The sequence below is a fragment of the Carassius auratus genome, linkage group LG28B (assembly GCF_003368295.1).
Source record: "Carassius auratus strain Wakin linkage group LG28B, ASM336829v1, whole genome shotgun sequence".
Taxonomy (NCBI): Eukaryota; Metazoa; Chordata; class Actinopteri; order Cypriniformes; family Cyprinidae; genus Carassius; species Carassius auratus.
This window is the reverse complement of record NC_039293.1, coordinates 2784260-2808550: the sequence shown is the minus strand read 5'-3', so window position 1 is coordinate 2808550 and position 24291 is coordinate 2784260. Positions and strand designations below refer to the sequence as shown.

Here is a 24291-nt window from a genome sequence, read left to right as displayed (position 1 = left end):
TACACTTTTTTTCTGAGACTGGAGAGCAGTTTGCTAATATCAATCAGATCTCAAAACAAGATATATCTTTAGCATTGTTTTTACATTTTTAGTGATAAACTGCACCAATTTTAAAATCTTAAATCATCTTAAATAATACAAGTAAGTATCAAAACAGTTCTCTTTGTGTCATCGGGTTTGGGAGTTGGTGGATGCAGAAGAAAAGCCACACTGTTACACAGTTATTTCTATAATTTGCCCATTTTCCGTTCGCCCCCGCAGACCGCATTTTTCCTTGTGTTGCATCGCCTCCAAACGACCGAGCCCGTGTCCTACCACGACCCGTTTTGTCAGAAAAAAACATATTTAAATTGAAATTAATTTGTCTTATTTAAATAGCGTCTGAATTTAACATTGCATTTTGCATTGTTTTGAAGCATACAAAAAATGACTAATTTTCTCATCTGACGCCTTGCTTGCCAAACGAAAGAAAGAAAGAAAGAAAGAAAGAAAGAAAGAAAGAAAGAAAAAGAAAACGTTCAGTCGCTAGTCTGAATGGCAAAGCCACGCCCACTTAATTCACTCCTGTCTCTCGCTGACGCAAGCGTGTATCGAATGATCCTATTGGTCGATTGAAATCACGTGTCACTGCTGCAGCTCAGCGCACGCCGCTGATTCTCTACAGATCAGTGGAAAGAAAGGCACATCTTGTCGCTGCGCTGGTACGTAGATGAAATAAAACCCGTACAATTATTCAGCATTAGGTGGTCTAAAATGTTTTGAGGTGCAAATATATCGAGTGAATGCATTTTAATGTACTTTAAATGTGTTGTTTCGATACTTAAACGCAACAGACATGCATTTATTTCGATGGCAAACAAATATGGTTAGCGATTAGCATGCTAACTCATGCGTTTCACAAAAAATAGCGAGAATTTTGCATTACATGATGATTTTTTTTCTTACATTTGTAGTCTTCTTTTCGGTCTCATTTTTTAGTTAAGTCAACACTCTTGCAAAGGTTTTTTTTTAAGTTGTTTTGGGGGAGGGTCACGACCATTTTATCTCATTCGGTGTCCGGTCGTGTCTCAAAATCAAACGCACATCTTCGTTGGAAAGAAGTTGTCGGCACAATTAGCCAGATTTACGTGTACAAACTTAATTAGATCGCGGTGAATGTGATCTTAAGGGCCAGATATTGCATAAAAGAAGGTAGATGTTTGTCCTCATTGTTTGTCTGCATTAAAATGGCCGCACAGCTGTGAAGTGCACTGCGTGTCCCTTGTTTACTTCAGCACTTTGTTACTAGAGGTACAATATCACGCTTACTCGCGTGCATGTCGATTATCTAAGAGATACGTTGTTATTTCTTTAATTTGACTGATCTCTGTTTGGTTTTAGAGATAAGTGGTGGTGTCGGCCTCAACAAGTGCGTGTCCTGCTTGATAAATGTGCATAGATTATACAACACATTGATATGTGTGTTTCACATTGAAAAAGATCAGTAAAGGTGAATAATCACACACGTTCGTTTCTCCAAAGTGTATTTGCATCAATGCTCAATAATATGTGCGAAGGACAGTCCCACCAGAGCCAAAACCAAGATTTCTTTTTATATGCATGATGTATTTTTGTTTCTTAAATGTATAAGTGTTCACACTGCGGTCTGGAGTCTTTATTCTTGCCTGGAGTCAGTATAGTTGTGATGTTTGTAGCTTTTTATAGGACTAGTAATGGTAGACAGACATGCCTCACAGCTGTAGAGCAGATGTGAGATGGTTCACTTGTGGATTTTGAGGTCAAAAAACATTTCCTGAAGGTTTAGGACATTTGCTATGAATTAAAAACACGTTTTGTCCTTATACAGAGGTGAGAATGGCTCTAGTGAACAACTGATTTAGCACTTAGGCGACAAGCGTTGTTATAGGAGCAGGAAATGACTTTCAGGGTTCAGGAAATTCATAAATCATGTCGGTCATGTGTTTTAAATTTATATGCGTTTAAGATCCCAGTCTGTAAATGGGTTTCCTGTCTAGTTTTCATGTGTTCTGAGCTGCTTGTGCTGCATCTCATAGGCCTGGATGATATTATGGGTTGGAATGAGTCACTGTTTCCATGGAGATCCTAGTATGTGATGCTCCTATGATCTGTGTACGTTTCCCTGGGTGCTTGTGGAACGATTATATGGATTAGGCCTTGATTTGTGTGGAAGCTGAAGCAGAATCAGAATTGCTCTAACTGGGATAATCCTTTTTTAAGGCTTAATGTTAAACACTGTGACAATGGTGTTATTCCATCACAAAACTAATATTAACACTGATTTAATAAATAAAGCCATACCTGTAAATTATACTACATTTTTATTGACACCATCTTTAAAACCGCTATGAAAGATTTGTTTTTGCTGCATTATAGGTTTGAACTAATTATTATAAAGGAAACTGATTGCTTTTTGATTTCAGACCAACTGGAGCAGCATTCTTCTGCCACATATAGACCAACGCTGCCAAACTGAAGAACCACTTTGTAGCCATTATGGTAAAGTATACATGCTTTAATGCTTGTGCAGTCAGATTTATTCCTAGTAATAAATGGTAATTCCAAAGTGCACTAAATCTACTGACTAGTGCTAATTATGTACAATATAGTACTAAGTAATTATACTAATATGCCAGTCATTACACAGAGCAGCCACACGGATTTGGAAAATTATTTCCAGCTTTTTTGCAAACATATGGAAAAATTTGATGTTGGCCTACCTATTATAAATTTACATGGAGTAATTTACATTACTCTACTTTTTAGTGTCACACGATGCTTCAGAAATCATTCTAATATGCGGATTTGCTGCTCAAGAAACTATTATTATCAATGTTAAAGGTAGTTACTTTTTTCCACTTTTGTATGTTTTTTCAGAAGTCTTTGATGAATAGTATGTTCAAGAGAACAGTGCATATTTGGAATGGAAACATTTTGTAACATTATGAATGTATTTACCACTTTTGATCAGTTTAATGCATTGTTGTTAAATAGAGGTATTAATTTCTTTAAATAAAAATCATACTGAACCCGGGCTTTTGGTTTAACCTTTCAGAACCTTTCGTCATGTATATTAATGGTTTTCTCTCTTTGTTTCCGTGAAGCCGCCGCCTCCTATTCGCCATCGCTCCATGCGCATCTTTGTGAACGACGATCGCCATGTGATGGCCAAACACTCCGCCGTCTATCCCACCCAGGAGGAGCTGGAGGGGGTGCAGAACATGGTGTCCCACACCGAACGTGCCCTCAAGGCTGTCTCTGATTGGTTGGATGAGCAGGAGAAAGGAAATCCCAAAGTGAATGCCTTGGAGTCTGATGGAGATGGCGAGAAAGAGACGTGAGATTTTTTTTTTTTTGTGTGTGTGTGTGTCTTCTTGGCTCACTCTGAAATTTTAATACTGACTGCATGATTAGTTATTGAAGTGAGTTAGTAGCTCTCATGTAACTGTCCCTCATATTTTGTTCTCCAGTGAACCAAAGTCAACGGAGCAGCCCTCACGTTCTTTGCGTGGAGTCATGCGTGTGGGGCTGGTAGCTAAAGGCCTCCTGCTGAAGGGAGATCTTGATCTGGAGCTTGTGCTGTTGTGCAAAGACAAACCCACCATCACCCTCTTAAATAAAGTTTCAGAGAACATTGCTGTGCAGCTTAAGGTTTGTCTGCATCTCTAGTTTGAAGCATCATTTACAAAGACAGAATCAAAAAACATTCATATCTCTCCAACAGCTCATCACAGAAGAAAAATATGACGTTAAACCGTGCATCCGTGATGCCACCATTGTCATCAAGAACTCCAAGGAGCCACCGCTGACCCTCACCATTAACCTGACGTCACCTCTCGTGAGGGAGGAGGCTGAGAAGCAGGCTGCTGGAGGTAGGTTTGAAATCAAGTGCCTTATGGTTCCTCTAACCACCCCACAGCCCCAGAGACAGTAGATGGGATGGACTCAGGCAGGGATATTGTTTATTGGGCCTTCAATGGTGCTTGGGGATATTGTGTACAGACTAGTCATGTAACACAGATTATGTTTACTGCCACTTGAAGTCTTACAGTTCCTTGCAGCGTGATGTTAGAGTTGATGGCCCAATATACAGTAACTTAAGTGATGGGTAAAGCTTTAAATAAAACCCAGTTCCCTTTGAAGTATTTTAAAGGAGAGTTTACTGAAGGCTTACTGAGAATTAAGAAACAAAATCACAAACCTTGTTGTTTGCATGTGTTCGTATAATGGAGAAGAAAGGGAACGGTTTGCATTGCAGCAAAAATGAGAAGCAGAAGTGTTGTCGAGTTCTGGTTTGTTCACCAGGACTTGTTGACAGAGCCTTTCTCAAAGAGGCTGGACGGAGGGCAGGAGGGTTATAGATAATGCTAGACATAAGGATACAGCGTAAATATTAGATTAGACTCAGAGTGATCATTTATGGTCACAGGAACTCAATGGATCTGTAGTTTAGAGAATTGTGGGCAACCTTTTATAATTTGGTAAAGGGCTTTTCAGAGCTACAGGGAATTGTATTGGGAATACACTGAAATAAACTTGTTTCAGTAAGAAAACAATTGACCTTTGGCTAAACCCCATTTTTACAATCTTGGCAGCTTTTGCCGTTCTCCATTTAACAGACAAACTACTGGTCTTTGGTCTATGAAAGTTTTTAAACCAAAATATGATAAAATGTGTCTACTATATCTTTTCCATTTTAAAGATTACAGTGGATTGTACGTTAATTATTGTATGGCATGTTCTATGACATTGCCATTTTACAGTTGCTGTTTTTTTTTAAAATAAAGCTGCTCCCTTTGCAGTTTTTAGTCATTTTACTCTAAACTCTAAAATGTCAGATTATGATACTTTGCAAAGTCACAATTTAATCCAATTAATATAAAACTATTAAATAGTTTTACCACTATTTAAGCACATCTTATTAAAAGAAAGGGGGCTAACACTTCAAATCAACAAATCAAATATCTGGATGCTTCCTGCAAAACCTGCATAAGCAATGGGAAGAGTAATCAAAGAATGGCGGGGCTTAGCAAAGGGTCAATGGAGAGCAAACTTGAGGCCGAAGTCAAAGCCTAGCCCTATCTGTGACCCCTCGGTTAGTGACGCCTGCCTTAGACCATCACGAGCCATCAGTTTTGCTGCAGTGTGGACTCGTTTTGATCATACCTCTTGTGTATCTGAATACTGCTGCCTGTGGTTCAAAATCTGATTCTCTCTGTCAAGCCTTCTAGTTTGTCAATTTTAGGGACGCTGGACCTTTGACCAACTGGACGCTCTCTGTCTCGGAAGGGGCAAGGCAGTGCACCCTGAAAAAAAAAAGGGGGGCGAGGGGGAGGGGATCCCCCATGTCACATGAATGCACAAATGCACTCAGATCTCACAGATACACAAGCCATACAAGAACCTCCCTATGACATTCACTCACTAAACACCTTCATGCCACAAGGGCTCTGTTCCAAATCATGGTGAGCTGCCTACCTAGACTCCATCTTGAGGCATCATAGGTGAAGACAGTGGCAGAAAATTGGTGACTAAATCATGATGCGTCTTCCATAGTTCGTACAGATGCATTACTCGTAAATGACTAATGCATTTTGGCTCATGCTTTTATTCATAGTTAATGTAACACATTCACAGAATTTTTTTTTTTTTTTTACAGTCAACCTTTAATCCATTCTAAAGTTTATGTAAGGCAAACTATATAGGCTTTTAAATGACTCTCTTATAATATTTCGACTTGTGCCGAAATTTTATCTAAAAGGGTGTACTATAATGCAAAGTGGTATTTTACATAAATATTTTTAGCAGTTAATTCAAAATTATCTTTAAAGTGGTTTGGTCTATTTAAAAACAGGCTGTTTTACTCAATATTTCAATATTAGAGCTTTATAGTTTTTTACGTGCACATTTTGGAATGAACCATGAACATGAATGTTTAAGTCTCAATTAAACTTTTTCTAATAATGAGTTAAAACAATTTTAATTAATCTTTTCTAAAAAAAAGTCTCATTCAGTGTCAAGTCAAATGTATGTGTGCTAATAATATAAAGGAGGAAACGACTAGATGTCTGGTTTTTATTGGAGTGTAGCCTCACTTGGGTTTGGAACAGAGCCGGATGCTCCGCCCACTCGTAGATCTCTGTCCTGCTGTTGTGTACTAGCACAGGAAGGGTTGCTCTGGTTTCGGGGGGTTCCCCCTCCCCTCCCTCCCCTCCACTGCCTTTGGTAGGGGTTATCTGCCGCCTCCCCCCCTGGCCGTGAGACAGAAAAACCCCTTGGTCAAACTGTACCTTGTCTTCTTATTCCACCTGCCAATAGAAACGCAATCAGTCAACGATCCCCCGGATGTACTGGACAGGCAGAAATGCCTGACTGCCTTGGCGTCCCTCCGCCACGCCAAGTGGTTCCAGGTTTGCATCTTGTCTTTATTTGTCTTCTAGTAGTTGAGTCTGTTTTTATTTTGTTTCAGTGTTAACCTTATTTCATGCTGTATTATTTTTTTGTTCAGTTGTTTGTGTGAATGTGTTTTTTCTGTGTAGATTTTATTTGTGGGAGTGTATTTGCCTCCGGTGGAATATCGTATTCTTGCTGGATGGTTTTGAATTGCGTTGCCAAGGTCATCTTTGTCAGTGCTGTCTGACCTCTGCCTGGCTAGTTTAACTAAGTTTATTATCACATTGATCAAATGTTTATTAACTTTTTGAGACGTCATTGCCAGTATCAACTGCCGCTTTTAAAGTCCACTTTAACATTTGAACGGCTTGATTTCAAAATTCAAGTATTTCAGTGCAAATGGGATGCGCAATATTTCTGCAGCCCGCTATAATATCTGACGCCTCGCTGGAGAATATATTTTTCTCAGTATCATACGAATTGAAAAAAAACATGGCGTTTAAAACATTCATGTGAACTTTTTTACATTTATTACAGAAAAATTAAATTTAGAAAAACATTTAGAAGAGATTTTGAAATTTAATAATCATACACTTATTCCGTATGGTCACAAAGTGATCAGAAGTGACTAAATTTAAAATTAAATAAATTAAATTTGTGCATTTAGCAGACGCTTTTTTCCAAAGCGACTTACAGTGCATTCAGGCTAACAATTTTTACATATCATGTGTTCCCGGGGAATCGAACCCCCAACCTTGCGCTAGTGCTCTACTAATTGAGCTACAGGAACACACACACAAAAAAAAGTGACTGTAAATACATTTATAATGTTAACAAAAAAAAATGTTTTTCTAATAAATGCTGTTCAGTTTGAAGTCTTTACTCTGTAGAGAACCCCGACATTTTTTTTTTTTTTTATATTTTATATTATAAGATAACAAAAAAATATATAGAAATAAAGACTATATGCATATAAACTTAAAATAAAAACTACTTATTAAAAAAATAATTATTTAAAAAATGCAATCTTGCTGGGCTATGAGACTTTTTGTTTTTATTGCATTGAAATTATGCTACAAATGCTGCCTCTAAAACTTGAAATGAACCCAGAACATCGCTGTAAGTGTTAGATATTTAATGCAGCTCCCTGCAAAGATCTGTCAGATTTCATTTATTCCAAAATGAATATTGCACCTTTTCCACCATCTTCATGTATCATGGTTTCACCGATTCAAATTAAAATGTCTGCATTTAGCAGACGAATTCAGGCTAACAATTTTCTTCTAACATGTGTTCCCTGGGATTCGAACCCCAACCTTGCGCTTGCTAACGCAATGCTCTACCACTTGAGCTGCAGGAACACTGATGTCATGCAGTGTTTTAAAAAGCAGCTGCATTTCCCAGATTTAATCCGCACCTGCTATCTTCTAGTACATTCTCGCTTGTATCAACTAAGTTCTGATATTGTCACAATCACAAGGCCAGCCCCACAAACACAAGCCCCATTGTGTTCCTCATCTCTTGAGCTTGACGTTTTAAATCTACTCTCTTAATATCTGTCTCATATCTAGCTTCTCAACTGAGTAATTGCTTTTTTGTAACTCTTAACTATTTGCCACCCTTTCTACATTGCTAATGCTTATCGACACATTATTCAGTATTGTCAGATCTCACCCCTTTTCTTAGTTTCTTACTTTGGTGTTGTACCACGTTATGAATCCATGAGATAAACCACTGGATTGTATCCCTCCTGCTTTTGTCTCTAGGCCAGGGCTAATGGACTACGCTCATGTGTGATTGTCATCCGTATCCTGAGGGACCTCTGTGCGCGTGTTCCCACCTGGGCCCCTCTGCGAGGATGGGTGAGTACAAAACAGACCCGGAAAATAGGGCTGGCTGATATTTAAATGGCAACAAAAGCTGTTGGTTGTGTTGTAGCATGTCTTTATCTTTTAGTTGTAATATTTTTTGTTTATTTTTGCATTGAAATATAGAATCAAAAAGTGAATTGCATTAAATTTACCATTTACACTTTTTTTCCCCTCAAGTTAACGCTTTAATTTGATGTGATTTTATATAAAATAACACTTTAAAATTAATGTATTTAACACCTACACATTTTCTTCAATACCTGTGCGATTGCAAATCTAATACTGATTTTATTCATGTTTAGTAAACAAGAGGTTCATATTGTGTTGTAAACAAAATATTGTGAGTTTTGTGTTTTTGCACAATGAAAGTCATTTTAAAAAAAAAAAGCCACAATGAAGCTGTTGTGCGATTTGATTAATCGGCACATTATGCAGTTAATGAGCCCTGCTATATAGTCTAAAAAATAAATTAAATTAAATTTCAATTTGTTTTATTACAGTTTACTTAACTATTCAAGGAAAAAGTAGGCGGTTTTAGTAGTTTCACTTTTTTTATATATCAAATGTTGATTGCTCAAGACAATTTAAGAATTGTGATAGAAATTTTTCATACAATCATTGGTCTTTTTCCCCCCTGTTAATTATGTTTAGATAAAAAATAATCGAGGCAAACGTTTAGATGTTGTCATCTATCTGATGTAGCGGTTGTTTCTTGAAGCCTTTAGAGCTGCTGTGCGAGAAGGCGATTGGCACTGGGAATCGACCAATGGGAGCAGGAGAAGCTCTCCGTAGAGTTCTCGAGTGTCTCGCGTCTGGAATCCTCATGGCTGGTACGTCAGCTCCACACTTCATATCTAAAACAGATTAGAAAATTACTGTCTCTCAGTATATCGAGATACAGTATGAAAGACCAGTTTTGAGTGCGCTGTGTTCACATTATAGCATAGTATATTCTGTTCTATTGACCGATTGGTATTGTGTAGGCTGGAGAAAATAAAAAAAATACAAAGATGCTTTTAAAATTTCTGCTGTAGATGGTTCAGGCATCTGTGACCCTTGTGAAAAGGAGCCAACAGATGCCATCAGTCACATTGATCGCCAGCAGCGGGAGGACATCACCCAGAGTGCTCAGGTTTGTACACTGTTTTATTTACAGTTTTGATCACTTGGAAAATTTCATTTGAGCATTATGGGTGACGTTTCCATTTTTTGGTTGACAGCACGCCTTAAGGCTTTCAGCGTTTGGACAGCTGCACAAAGTACTTGGCATGGACCCGCTTCCTTCAAAAATGCCCCGAAAACCCAGGAGTGAGACACCTATTGACTACACAGGTAAAAGTGAGTGAAAGTAGACATTTTTCACTACTTCACTGATGTTTTGTGTATCATATTTATCTATTTGGAAGCAAGAAACTTGACTTTTGACATCTTTTGTCTGCATAGTTCAAATCCCACCCAGCACAACCTACGTGCCGCCAATGAAGCGCCCCATGGAGGAGGAGGAGGCCACTGATGAGAAGAGTCCAAACAAGAAGAAGAAGAAATTGCAAAAGAAATGTAAATGCTGTTCAGATGTTCTTGATCGGGAGTTATGCAGAGCTTTGCACATAAAACATACCTTGTTTTCTGTCCTTCAGCTCCAGAGGAGAAAGCAGAGCTGCCACAGGCCATGAATGCCCTGATGCGTCTGAACCAGCTGAAGCCGGGTCTGCAGTACAAACTCCTCTCTCAGACTGGGCCCGTACATGTGCCGGTGTTTACTATGGCCGTAGAGGTGGACGGGAAGAACTATGAAGCTTCTGGTCCCTCCAAACGCACTGCGAAACTACACGTTGCTGTCAAAGTAAGAGAGCGTGATGTAGAAGAGCAGATATTTGGCTTACTGGATCAGTCTAAAACAGTAGAAACTGAGTTCTTTGATTCCTTCTCCAGGTCTTGCAGGACATGGGTCTGCCAACAGGAATGGAGCAGAAGGTAGCTGAGGTGGTGAAACAGGAGGAGCCGGTGGCCCCACAGGAGCCTTTGCCCACTGTGACCCCAATGGAGCCAGAACCAGCACCAACCGCAGACAGCCCCACTGACGAGGTACCAGTCATCGATCTAAATAGCTGCTCATGAAGACCAAAATGTCATATTACAGATTGCAATACTTTTGAAAGTTAATAAGCAACTTGTGGGCAGTTTTTGGATGCAAATAAAGATTGATCCAATTAAATTAAATAATGTTTTGCTGTGTTTTTGACCGAAACATCTTGCCGACCCTAAACTTTTAAACAGTGGTGAACAGCATCACTGAGTAATTTATGTTAACACTACTGTTCTACATGCAGAAAAGTGCTAATTCAATTCATTGTGGGCTAATTTTGACTAGTTAAACCTCTAGTATTGTGTGTTATTCAGTCTTCTAAGAGCTTGTTCCTCCTTTTTGGCTTCCTCAGGGCGCTCGGCAGCAGGGGCCTATCCTAACCAAACATGGAAAAAACCCGGTCATGGAGCTGAACGAAAAACGCAGAGGACTGAAGTACGAGCTCATCTCAGAGACCGGCGGAAGCCACGACAAACGCTTCGTCATGGAGGTGAGGAGGACACAAACTCAGAGACACGTTCAAGTTTTTTTTTTATACTATGCGTTTGTAAGGTGTGATTCCCAATTCAGTTCATCTTATGTATTGTAGACAGATCAAATTAAAAAGCTGCCTCTTTTCTCTATTTTTCGCTCCAGGTGGAGATCGACGGACAGAAGTTTCAGGGAAGCGGGTCCAATAAAAAGGTGGCGAAGGCCTACGCAGCACTTGAAGCCCTGGAGAAGCTCTTCCCTGAAGGCTCCAACTCAGAGGCAAACAAGAAGAAGAAAATGCCTCCAATGGTACGCCCGGCTCTTCCTGTTTTCAGTGTCATTGTGATCTTCACTTATATATTCTCTGCATAATTCACTGATTTGCTGATTTCAGCACCCTGCTGCATTTGGGATGGTGAGTGGTCCACCTGTTGACATGGGGATCAATCCCAGGGGCAGAGGAAGAGGACGGGGCAGGGGCCGAGGCCGGGGATTCAACAATGGAGGAGGATTCAATCAAGGTACAATTATAGTGCTGTCAAACAATTAAATAATTATCTTTCACTAAATATGGATTAAAAACAACAGACACTCTGAAATTCAAGTGTCTTGAATTTATCTCGTAGTATTTATATTAATTGAGTATTTGTAAATTATACTTGGATATGAATATTTATGACATTGGTCAAATAGTGAGAATTCATAATTTTGTGACCATATCTTTACTGGTTGAAACATGCTACTTTTCAGATATATTTGTGTGCTAAATTATGAATTTAAAGTCTTATCAAAGAAGTGGTGAAATTTTGCAACCCTAAATATAATTGTTTTTATAATTAATGGCTTTCTTGAGCTATGATTTATACATGAAGTATACCTATAATTGTGTCTAATAAAACAAAAGTCCTGTTGACTTTCTTTTGAACAGATAAATATTCTTATCTATATCCTTGTCCCTCTTTAGGTGGATATGGGACGTTTGGATATGGCGGCAATAACTCTGGCTACAGTGAGTATTTTCTGATTTCTCACTGGTGCCATTGAATCTTCTCTTTTCATTTTTATCTTTTAGCAGTGTTGTCCTCGAGTAGTTGTTTTTAACTCCAAGACTTGTCTTTATGGCACAAGTTGTTGCCGTTTTAATTTCCTCTTGTTATTTTTAACTGCATCTCAAGTTAAGCTTTGCTCTGGATCTATTTAAACCGCTCCTCTGCCAGTTTGGGGACATGTTAATTATGTTTTTAATGCGAGTGTCCGCTATTGTATTTTCTTTCTGATTTTACATTTCTCTGCTTTGTTGTACCATGGGATGCAAACTTTCCTTGGCGAAAAATGAGAAATGTTCCCAACATGCCAACGCCACTTTCTGAGGAAAGACCTTCTTGAGGGTGACCGGAGCAGAGAAATCTAAAAAGAAAGAGAAAAAGAAAAAAAAAACAGAAAACTACCTTTAACTTTGCTGATATCTGATTGACATCTTGACTCATGCCCGGTGACGTTAGTCATGGCATGCCAAACACAGAAGACGTCTAATTCTGTGCTTCTCTGCTCTGTCTCACCCTTTAGGTGACTTTGTCTCAGACTGCTATGGCTACCACGAGTTTGCTACATAAACCGCCCATTGTTTTCAATAAGCATGCAAACGTGAAACGAAAAATAGATGCGGAGGGGGAAAAACACTGGTTACCCGCATTATGAACTCGTGTCCTTGTGATGTTTCGCCCACAATCTCACCTCAAAAACCTGCACCAACGATCAGCTAACACTGTGGATGTGAACGGGAGTTTCTGTCTGCGGAAATCAAGAAAAGCAAGACGTTTTGATGTATTAGTTGTGATTGACTGATGGATGGTCACGCTGACGTTTCCTAATAACTGCATCTTCACTCTGAAGTCACTGTATAAGCCATTTTTTCCAACCGTTTAGTTGTTTTTTCCTGGAATAATGTTCGCAAAGGATTTTTTTTTTATGTCACTTCCATACATTGCCATGTCTAATGTTTTTAAGTTTATTTATTTTTCTTTTTTAATTGTGGTCAGTGCCATTTTTTGAGAGATACTGGATTTGTGAGGAGTAGTTTTTAATATCAGAATGTTATCACTTCTGTGAACTATTGAACAAATGGGGTACAATTGCAGCATTTTTGTTTTTAAATTTGATGTTTGTGAATCATATTTTGCAATAAATTTGATTTCATTTACAAACTGGTGATATGTAAATTTTTATTAGTAGTATTTTTTTGGGGGGGAGGGGGGGGTGGAAATTAAACAGATTTGCATAGGTTTACGGTCTTTTTTTAATAATATTTATTTTTTGGAAATGTTTAGCTAGTATTACGATTGAAAATTTCACTCTTAGTATTTTTTCAAAGAGCTTTTGGCCTCTTCTATTCAATCCAAAAAAATCTGTGTGTACAGATACGCTAGGCCAGTATTTATTACTGCTTTCGTAAGCACTTGTAACATGTTTTAGAAAACTAAATTGGTATCAGGCTGAGGTCACACTAAACTTTCATTATGAAGAGTTGTTGCAGACAGTGCAATAGTCATGATATGACAAAGTATGCAGCATAAAACTCAACATAAATTCAATGTATAACTTCTCCAACATGAAAAAATATACAGTTTTCTCCACTTTGTGTTCCTTAGATTCAACTATGATGTACTGATCTTTGTTCTATTGGTCTTGTCTTGTTTGATTAATATGCGGGTTCAAACTCGAACTTTATAGAGTAGCGAAATGCGAAACATTTTAACAAAAGCCTGCATTTCTGTTCTCTTGCATTAGCATGTGTTTAAAAACTAGTGTGACACTACACTAGTGTTACTATTTCAAAGGCAGAAAATGCAGATAGTGGTTTTATTAAAGCTTGGGTCAGTAACTTGCATCTAAACCGCTGAACTGAGATTTCAAGACATCAGATCCCACAAAATAAATTTTTTTGTAGTGTTCAGTTAAATATTACCCTGAATTGATGTATATTTGGTATCAGGTTTAAATTTACAGCAAAAAGTTTTTAGGTGACTTAAAAGCCAATAGTATGTTGATTCAGTATAAGCATTCAGTTTTATAGTGTGCATGGAGTTAGAATTGAATACTCATTTGTTAACCTTTTACTCCATTATTCCACTTCAGATTTCTATAACAATGGAGGGTCTAATGGAGGACCGGTAGCCTCAGGTCCTGGATCATCAGGTCCAGGCACAAACACATCTTCTGGTGGTCCTCCAGGGGTGGGTAATTTCGGATCATATTACCAGGGGGATGGCAGCTACTCGTCCCCTACTGGAACCCCCAAACTGGCCGGTAAGAAGCCACCCATGCACCAAAACATCAAGCCTCCTGGAACCGGACTGGGCCAAGGGGGTTCCTTCGGTCAGTACGGCCAGGGCTTCGGCCAGAAGAAGAACTTCGGCCAGGCTCAAGGTGGTGGTGGAGGCGGCGGAAACTTCAACTACAGCACCGCTTATCCCTCCCAAGTGACCGGAGGACAGGACTACAGCTATGAAGGTGACCAAAAACAGTCCGAGTTACAAGTTGGGAGTCTTAAAGGAATCGTTCATCCAAAAATTGCTGAAAATGTCCTCACCCTCAAGCCATCCAAGATGTAGATCAGTTTTTTCATCAGAACAGATTTGGAGAAATTTAGCATTACATCACTTGTTCACCAGTGGATCCTCTGCAGTGAATGGGTGCCGTCAGAATGAGAGTCCAAACAGCTGATAAAAGCATCACAATAATCCACACCACTCCAGTCCTTGTGAGATGAAAAGTTGTGTTTGTAAGAAACAAATGCATCAAGACATTTTACCTTTTAAACAATTGCTTCCAACTTGAATATGAGTGTTCATAATATTGCTTTCTCAAGTGAAAAAGTTGTCTTCTGAAACAGGAGAGACATAAGCAAAAAATATGTCCAAAAGCAGCTCTAAATAACATGTTGGTGGATTTTGACGCAAGAGAACAACAAAGGATGAACTTTTCCACTGAAGGAAGCATTATGATGGACTCTTATATTGGGCAAAAGTGATTTTGTAAAAAAGAAAACTGATGAATTTATTAACAAACATGCAGCTATCTGCTTTATGAGACATTAACTGATGGTTTGGACTTGTTTTTATCAGCTATTTAGACTTTCATTCTGACGGCAACCATTCACTGCAGAGCATCCAAGTGATATAATGCTAAATTTCTCCAAATCTGTTAGGGTAAAGAAATAATTCTGCATGGCCTGAGGATTGAGTGGATTTCAGGAAATGTTATGTTTTTTGGTGAGCTATTTCCTTAATGCCCATTCACACCAAGAACTAAAATGACAAAATATATTAGCGTTCACACCAGTTTTGTGTTAGTTATAAGTGTGTGCTGCAGATACATAGTTTATTGCTTCAAATGCTCTTGATGTGGTCTTAAAACGATTATCATCCTTGGTGTGAATGGGGTTTTAACTCCGTTTTAAATGTTGTTGTTAATTCTGATCTGGTCTCTCTCATAGGTTACAGCAACCAGTCAAACTACAGCTCACAGGGCGGAGCCAACCAGAATTTTGGCGGTAGCTCCGCCTCATACAACAGTGGACCACCAGGGTACGGCCGGGGTGATCCCAGTATGAACTACCAGTATCGATAAACCTGTCCTCCTGTGTGCAATCCTGCCTCATCATTTCCAAACAATGAGCATCATCCGTTCTGATTCTGTCATTCTCGCCAACACCTGAGCTAAAGAAAATAATAACAGTCTCTAAACTTTGTGCAAATAGTGTATTTTCTAGTTTCTTTTGAAGTGTTTTTTTTTTTTTTTTAGTTTGTTTAAATCTGTGAACTCCTACTATTTTCAAACAGGAGAAGTGATATAAACCCAAAGCGATGCATGTGAGGACCTGATCATTTGTTAATATGCAGTGACAGGACGTTCAGTCCTCGAGTGATTTTAACCGTTCACACATGCATAAATATAAGATGAATCACTCTCAAGCTGTAAATCATTAGGTTTTTCTTTTCTTTCTTCCTTTCTTTCTTTTTTCTCTGTTTGACCGGCAACATTTCATGATTTTACCTGTAATGGTAGGCTTTTCTTTTAAATTATGGATGCACATGTGACATTGTTTTAAATGGTTATGTGATAGTGAAAGTTGTGATGTGTCAGGTCGTTGTAGCATTTGGCTGTTTTGGATGGGGGACCTTTATTTTTCCGAACAATGTTTAAAGAATGTGTGGTGTTTGTAATAAAGGATTTTATTTTGGAGGATGTCTGATCTCTGATCATTGTTTTTTGAATGCACTTCTCCAGGTATTTTTCTTATAGTTTTCTAGACCTAATATATACAGTTTGATACAAAAGTCACACTGAAATCTGGTTGTCAAAATGTAATGAAATCTAAACCTGAAAATAAATTAAGATGTATTAAGTTTACATACATATATATAATTTCAACGTGATTCAAAACGCTGGTGCTAATGATAATACAAATGTTTAGTTTGAAGGTGTATATAGATCCGTTCTAAATATACAGATTTTTTCTAATTAAAAAGGATTGTGAAACTGGCTATTGAAATCTTAATTATTTATTAACATTTTTATTAAATAGAGCCGCTATAAATACACTTTTTATTAAATAGAGCTATATAAATATTTTTTCCTAATGAATATTTATGAACGCCACAATTGAAAACGCCGGTAATAATAATAATCACTGTAAAAAATAATGTATGTACCGTTACAAGTTGTTTTATGTTTAATGGTGTAACGTTAATACAGAGCTATTCTTAAGTGTCCTGAATATTTGTAATAAATGTATGCGGACTTCTTATTGAAAACTCCGGTAACGACGGCAGCATAATATGTCAACGATTAATAATAACTACTGCGTTTTTGTCACGGTTCTTTTCTTTTACTGTCTATGGTTCTTACGGCTGACGTGACGTCACTTCCTTTTACCCATCCGAGCGACTCCAGCATGTCTGACACCGGGCTTTTGGAAGCACTCTTGCGGCTGCTGGAGCAGGCGGACGGTGGCATCGAGAGTCAGGATGTGGCGGCGGATCTCGGGGTGGGTCATCAGCTGATCGTCGCCGCGGTGAAGAGCCTGCAGGCGCTGGGAGAGGTGAGCCCAAACCAGCCAGACCATCCCATCCACATGATCTGCTCATCACTGAAACCATGTTACAATACAGACCTGTCAAAACAACTGCTGATAAAAGCACAGTTATGATATCTGTGTCTGTCTGTCTATATATTCGTCTGTTTGCGTGCCTCTCGGTACTTTTATCTATCTATCTATCTATCTATCTATCTATCTATCTATCTATCTATCTATCTATATTTTGTATCTACCTATATTTTTTTCTATCTGTATTTTGTCATATCTTACTGTTAAATGCTATTAGGCACGTTGCAACTATTTTAGAGGGTCTGTATTTTGTAGCATATTATTGTACACTGGCAAGAACATTCCTATTTTTCTTGACCCTTGTTTGTAAATTGTTGTGGGTGTCCGTATACATGCTGTTTTGTAATAGAAGCATGTCACTGTTGTTTCTCTGTCTTAACCTGTGTGAATCCTGTTGTCAGGTGATCTCTGCGGAGCAGAAGTCCTCCAGACACTGGGAGCTGACCGGAGAGGGCTGTGAGATCGCGGAGCAGGGCAGTCATGAAGCCCGAGTGTTCAAGACCATCCCAGACGAGGGTCTGAAGCAGAGTGAGTGAACTAATGGTGAGAGATGGAGGAGTCGTCTGTAGTCTATACTACAGGAGAACACATGTGTTTCGACTATAATGAGTGCCGCTAGGATGGATCTCATGAAAACAGAAAGTATTTTCTATATCTCATGTACCTTCTGATTCTTTTAGAAAATGCCGAGCGGGAAGGTTGGTTTCAGCAAAGCCATGTCCAACAAATGCATCCGTCTGGATAAAGCTCACGAGGGAGGATCAAGAGTCTTTAAAACCGTGAGTGACATGCTGCACACATAATGAATCAAGCCTGAAACTCCCAGTGAATGTGTTAGTAATTGTGTGTGTGTGTGTGTGTGTTTCAGGTGGAAACTATTGAGGATGCTGTAAGGGACAAACTACAGCTGGTGCAAAAGGGACTATCGGCAAAACTAGAAGACAAAGAGAAGAATGAACTCAAGAAACGCAAACTGCTGTCGGAAGTGTAAGAGAGAGTTGAGTCTTTGGCTTTAACTTGTTGTGAAAGTTTTTCATTTTAATGCTGCTTGAGCAGCAGGAGGCGCTACAGCTCGATAATAACAATCTCATCCCTGTTGAAAACCCAGGAAAACTAATGTATTCCAAATTTGTTAATGTATGGATGTTTAATTTCAGGACGGTTAAGTCATACTGGATCACTAAAGGCAGCAGCTTCAGTACCACCATCACCAAACAAGAGACCGAACTCACTCCAGAGATGATCGCCAGGTGAGACCAAGCAGTTTCTCACAGGAAAAAACCTCAATGTATTCCACAACATCATGTTTCAAAGATGCAGTTCTGAAATGCAAGACTTTCAGACTACTTCTGACTTGTGCTGAGTTATTAACAACTTAAAAACGGCACAGTTTCAGTTCTGGGTGTAGTTGTAAGCTGCATGGCTTGTGTTTTCAGCTGGGTTTAATGCAACGCTTCACAAGTCTTTGGCTTTTAATGTTTGTCACTTGTTTCTCTCAGTGGGAGCTGGAAGGAGAAGAAGTTCAAGCCGTATAATTTCGAGGCGATGGGTGTCGCTGCAGACTGCGGTCACCTGCACCCGCTCATGAAGGTCCGGACTCAGTTCAGGCAGATCTTCCTGGAGATGGGGTCAGTCCTTTACCTTTGCAGAACACTCTTCTGCCTCGGCTGACAAACCACCAGTTAGCAGTTTTATTGTGTGGACATAATAGTTTGGACGAAATGATTTCACACATGCTTGGTCAGTGTTTTTGTGGAGCAGTCTGAATGAAAGATTTTAAAGCGTGTCCTTAACCTAAACATTCTCTCGATGATTAGAATAAGAGAAAATTGTACCAAGTGTGTTTTTGTGCTGGTATCTTATTTTCTGGTTAAGGCCTTTCATAGACAGCTGACTCCCCAAGCTTTAGTATTCATATTCTATACATATTCTATTTTTTTCTGGTTTAGGCCTTTCATGGACAGCTGACTCCCCAAGCTTTAGTATTCATATTCTATGTGATGGTTAGTTCACTGTAGAGACAGAAAATAACTTCCACTATCCATTATGAGGCATTATTTGCCTCCTAGATCTGATTTTTTTCTACAGGCGTGACATTTTTAAACTTTTTATTTTTAAGCACATTTTTTTGTCAAATTCTTAGATTCAAGCAGTAAATGTTTCAGTAAAATCCATCTTGGCATCTGAAATGGCATTAAGATGTATTTTCACAGACTGCTCAGAGGTAACTTGAACACAGTTTACAAATGCTTTAATGCCTGTCAGATTTTTTTTTTTTTTAAAGTACATTTATGAATGAATACAGTATTTTTCTATGTATTATTTTTTTTAATGGAAAGGTACTTTAAATAAATCTAAAACATCCAGTAGGTGGCGACAAATCACTGTCAATGATTTGAGTCACTCATTTTAACGATTTGTTCAGACAGATGATTTATTCAGTTATTGAATCATTCATTAAAGTGATTCATTCAAAACTCTGATTCATTCAGCAAACAAAGAACCCAATTGTGTTGCTGTTGCAATTGTTTGTATAATTAATATGAATATTAATGTGAACATTTCATACTGTTCATTACCTTTCATACCAAACATTTTACTCCATAATAATGTTTTAATCAAGCATATTCGTAAGTATTAGGTCTCTGATTCACAGCTTCACAGAAATGCCCACCAATAACTTCATCGAGAGCTCCTCTGTTCCAGCCGCAGCAGCACCCAGCCAGAGACCAGCACGACACCTTCTTCATCTCGGGTGAGAAATATCCACCTCTGTGCTTTCACTCATTCTGCAGGAGTTCATGCCTTATACATTCAAGGCATATTTTTCTAATAATATTCGATGTGTTTCAAAGACCCAGCCCTTGCTCACGAGTTTCCTCAGGACTATTTGGAGAGAGTGAAGCAGGTTCATTCTGAAGGAGGTTACGGATCACACGGGTAAGATGATCATTATGAGCATTATAATTCATAATTCTAAATGTTTTCTTGAGCAGCAAATCATCATATTATCATGATTTCTGAAGGATCGCATGACTCTGAAGACTGGAGTAACGATGCTGAAAATTCAGCACTGCATCGCAGGAATAAATGACATTTTAAAAAGCATTAAAATAGAAAACTGTAATGATTTTTCATAATACTAGTGTCAGCACTGTATTTTTGATTACAGAAATGCAGCCTTGGTTTAAAACAAAAAACTTCTGAACAGTACAGTACTTTATATTTGTAGATCAATGTAATTTTAACATCTCAAATGTTTGAATTTTAAGATACAAATATGACTGGAAGATTGAAGAAGCCCAGAAGAACCTCCTGCGAACACACACCACAGCGGTCAGCGCTCGCATGCTGTATAAACTCGCACAGCAGGTGAACACACACACACACACAGAGAGAGAGAGACTGACTCACTGCTAGTCTCACCGCTCTTTAGCTCAGATCTCACTCGTCTCTGTGGTGTAATCTTTCAGGAGAAGTTCACACCCGTCAAGTACTTCTCCATCTATAGAGTTTTCCGTAATGAAACTCTGGACGCTACTCACCTGGCGGAGTTTCACCAGATCGAGGGAGTGGTGGCCGACTACGGCCTCACGCTGGGAGACCTCATGGGCATCCTGCACCAGTTCTTCACCAAACTAGGTACTACACTCCTTGCTTTTTAATAATAAGATACACGAGTGTGTGTGAGATTCATCATTATTTGTATAACTATCCATTTACAGTGAAGGAAGACTCCTGAATGTTCATTAATTTATTAAGAAACCTGGTAAATTACTCGCTGTCTGACTTTTAGACATCCCAGGGTTCATTCACCATGAATTGAAATGTTTTCTTTCAGGAATCACAAAATTGCGCTTCAAGCCTGCGTACAACCCCTACACCGAGCCAAGCATGGAGGTGTTCAGCTATCATGAAGGTAAAACTCTCCATACGAAGTGTTTGTTTTTATTGCTAAGTGTTAAAACTTGTGCTTTATAAATTAGATAAGTCGCATCCAAAATAAAAGTTTTTGTTTTACATATTATATGTGCATTCTGAGTATATCATGTGTATATATTAATATAAACACACATACAGTATATATATATATATATATATATATATATATATATATATATATATATATATATATATATATATATTATATTTTTATGTTTTATGCGTATGTATATACATATACAAATAATTTTCTGAAGCGATATAAAACTAACATGTTCAACAAATAATTTTTTCATAGCCCTGCAGTTCTAGACGATCAGACAACATTTCAATAATCAAAATATTTTCTGATTCAAATCAAAGTTTGTAATGTTTTGTGTTACCTTGTAGCTGGTTGGTTGTTTTGAATCTTCAAAAAAAAAATTAGAAAAATTTATGAAAGCACTGTAAATTGAGTTGCAATGTATTCGTAATTGTTTAATATAATCATATTTTGTATACGCAACTTGGAAACTCAGGACTTGTAGAAAGTAATGTTTCCTACTCGTAATTCAGACATTAATGTGCGTTGAACTCATAAATATGTTATTTTTGTCAGCAGTTGAGGGCACTAATATATTCCAGTACTTACAAAGGCTGCTGAAAAAGCCTTTCTGTGCTCTCAGCTAACGGTCTGAACCAGTTTAGCCTCATGAACCGTCCGTCTCGCTCGATCTCTCTCAGGTCTGAAGAAGTGGGTGGAGGTGGGTAACTCTGGGGTCTTCAGGCCTGAAATGCTGCTGCCCATGGGATTGCAGTCATCGCCTGGGGTCTGTCCTTGGAAAGGTACATTGACACGCTCATATAAATAGCTTTATTGCATACAAAATCTGAGTTGTTTGATTGTTTCTCTATTGTCACCCATCTTCAGACCCACCATGATCAAATATGGAATCAACAACATCCGAGAGCTCGTGGGCCACAAAGTGAACCTCCAGATGGTGTACGACAGCCCAATATGTCGACTGGACTCTTAATCACCATCATACAGCTCAGCATATGGATTCATTAGTACTCTCACAACTCAGCTGAATTTGTATTGTTTATTTAAGCCAGAGGACACACAGAACTGCACTTAGCTGATGGGCATTACTTACAAGGGCCGCGTTGAACAGCCTGACGTCAAACCAGAGCAAAAGAGTCACGTCTTTACACGAGGAGCATGACACTGACCTTATTACATCACCGCCTGATAAAGAAATCTCTACTGGCTTCCATTCAAAGCTCCACTTCTGTTTTTATGTAGGTTAATTCTTTGGTCTCTACCCACCCCCGACACACACACACACACACACACACACACACACACACACAGAATGCAATGGAAACTATTAAAGTACTCTTACTGTAGAAATATTAAATTAAAAAGTTTCAAATCTCCAGTATGACTTACCTAATGGTTGTTTATTATGAAATTATTATAAGGGTTTATATATTTTTTTAATTTTATTTTTGTATTTAGTTGTCATTTTTACAGTGTACACTCATTTTCATTGTGCATTTGTACTGTAGTAAATGCAGCACTTGAGAGGTCTGGATAAGGGTCTTGAGTCATTTGTGTAAATCCAGTGAAGAGTGCTAAGCTTTCTTCAGGCAGAGTAAATCTCTCTCTTGGTTAAATGCAAGAATCCGTTTGATGTCATTGTTTCTGTGTTTGACCACAGGGTGCAATGTGCAGCTTTTTAACCTGCTTTTTTTACTGCCAAGTAATTTTTTAGCCCATGCTGAAAGCAAAAATGCATGATATGTTTAATGTGTCACTACGGGAAGCAGGGACCAATGAGATTTCACCGTGTCCCACTGTGGGCGGGGCATTTTGATTTGACTCCCCCCACTGTCACATAATGTAAAGACTCCAAAGATATTTCTTCCAAACGAAACAACTCGTCAAAACTTTTTTTTATCAGCTTTGTTGATAAATTAAATAATACAATTCTAGAACCTTCAAGAATGGTATGTTCATTGGTAAGCTTTTTAAAGGAAAAAATGTTTTGTCTCGGTTTTATATGTTTTGGCATTCAAGTTTAATTAGATTATTTTAATAATATATATTTATTATAATTAATTTAAATAAGCCCCCATGGTTGAAAACCACTGTACTCAAGTCAAACTGGATTGATGTGTCTGCCATTAATCGACATGTAGATGTTCTTTGTCTTTTCTAAGTAATAATATTTCCTGTCTGCATTGATTCTGTTTTCGCTGAAAGTGACGTAAATGTTACGCAGTGTGTTTGTATGTCTAGGGGACACTTGTACGCTGTGATCAAGTTCTATGAACAACCTAAATAAGATTAGTGCCACTGATTACATTTCTTTCAGCAAAGCTCACGGTTGGAAATGAGTTAAAGCTGTCGTCATCTTTTCGTCTCTCGGCATCTACAACTTAAAAATTATGTAAATGTACATAACAGCTCAAATTTTGGGGTCAAATATTTGAACGTCTCTCATGCTTGACGAGGCCATGCTTTGTAATCTCTTCATTTCCTGCATCTTGTGTTGTTGGCGCACATAAGATTACATATAAGCACATTTAGAGAGGATGTGAGTTGGATTGTCAGGCTCTGAATCTGGGACAGAAGCATGTTGATGAAGTTTAGATGATTTGAACACAATCAGCAGTGAATGGTAACTCTGCCCTTTGGGGGAGGAGAGGTGGAGGGAATCCTCTGTGACAGTGAAGGATTACATCTTGTTTACTCGCTAAAATGTCGTAACATCTTAAGTGGCCCAGTCAAAGTAATCCCCTATCGTTTAGAAATAACCTGTCTGAGAACAGCCCTGTGTTAGCCACTGCTTCACGTATTACACGTATGGATGTCTCATTTTGACATTAGAAACTCACTGTTATACGATAGATGGTATTAGTAATAGTATTTGTTTTTACTCTTATTCATGGAGATATACATTTGTTTTATACATAAGTTATTGAACTTAATTTTCCAAGTCCAACTTAAGGGTTAGCAGGGTTCTTTATATACAGCATTTGTAACAGCATTAGCTTGTCAACCAATATGGACTATAAAAAAAACAAGCCTGCTTTAGCTAAATATTGCATTGTAAGTACATGGGGACATTCACGAAGCCACATATACACACACCTGAACCAGATAATCAAGCTTTATAGACTAGAAACTTCAGGGTATCTGTGTAGAAACTGATTGAACGTTGGCCCTTGTTGTTTTATAGGGTAAGTTCGTCTGTATTGAGCCAGCTTTGCGTTATTATAATGTCAGTACTATAAAACCACAAATCATCTTTTGCTTTTTTGTATCCCTGCTCTTGGATTGTCTGATTGAATCC

General features: G+C 38.3%; 1 protein-coding gene and 1 pseudogene across 4 annotated transcripts; both read left to right on the top strand.

Annotated features, from left to right (window-relative positions):
- Nucleotides 1–597: 597 nt before the first annotated feature.
- Nucleotides 598–16086, top strand: LOC113067731 (interleukin enhancer-binding factor 3 homolog). 4 transcript variants are annotated; one of them, XM_026240171.1, is made up of 19 exons: nucleotides 598–701; nucleotides 2442–2517; nucleotides 3123–3355; nucleotides 3489–3669; nucleotides 3743–3890; nucleotides 6337–6428; nucleotides 8178–8273; nucleotides 9001–9112; nucleotides 9317–9414; nucleotides 9503–9620; nucleotides 9726–9839; nucleotides 9920–10125; nucleotides 10215–10367; nucleotides 10721–10858; nucleotides 11005–11148; nucleotides 11234–11360; nucleotides 11804–11848; nucleotides 13975–14349; nucleotides 15335–16086. In XM_026240171.1, the coding sequence occupies exons 2-19, from the start codon at nucleotides 2515–2517 to the stop codon at nucleotides 15466–15468; spliced, it is 2517 nt and encodes an 838-aa protein (XP_026095956.1). In that variant the 5' UTR covers nucleotides 598–701; nucleotides 2442–2514; the 3' UTR covers nucleotides 15469–16086. The 4 variants fall into 4 exon arrangements, with proteins under 4 accessions (XP_026095956.1, XP_026095957.1, XP_026095959.1 ...); XM_026240172.1 differs by having other exon boundaries at nucleotides 9503–9614; nucleotides 15335–15468; XM_026240174.1 differs by lacking the exons at nucleotides 13975–14349; nucleotides 15335–16086 and adding an exon at nucleotides 12406–12490 and having other exon boundaries at nucleotides 9503–9614.
- Nucleotides 16087–16780: 694 nt separating this feature from the next.
- LOC113067730 (phenylalanine--tRNA ligase alpha subunit-like) lies at nucleotides 16781–22977 on the top strand (annotated as a pseudogene).
- The last annotated feature ends 1314 nt before the right edge of the window (nucleotides 22978–24291 follow it).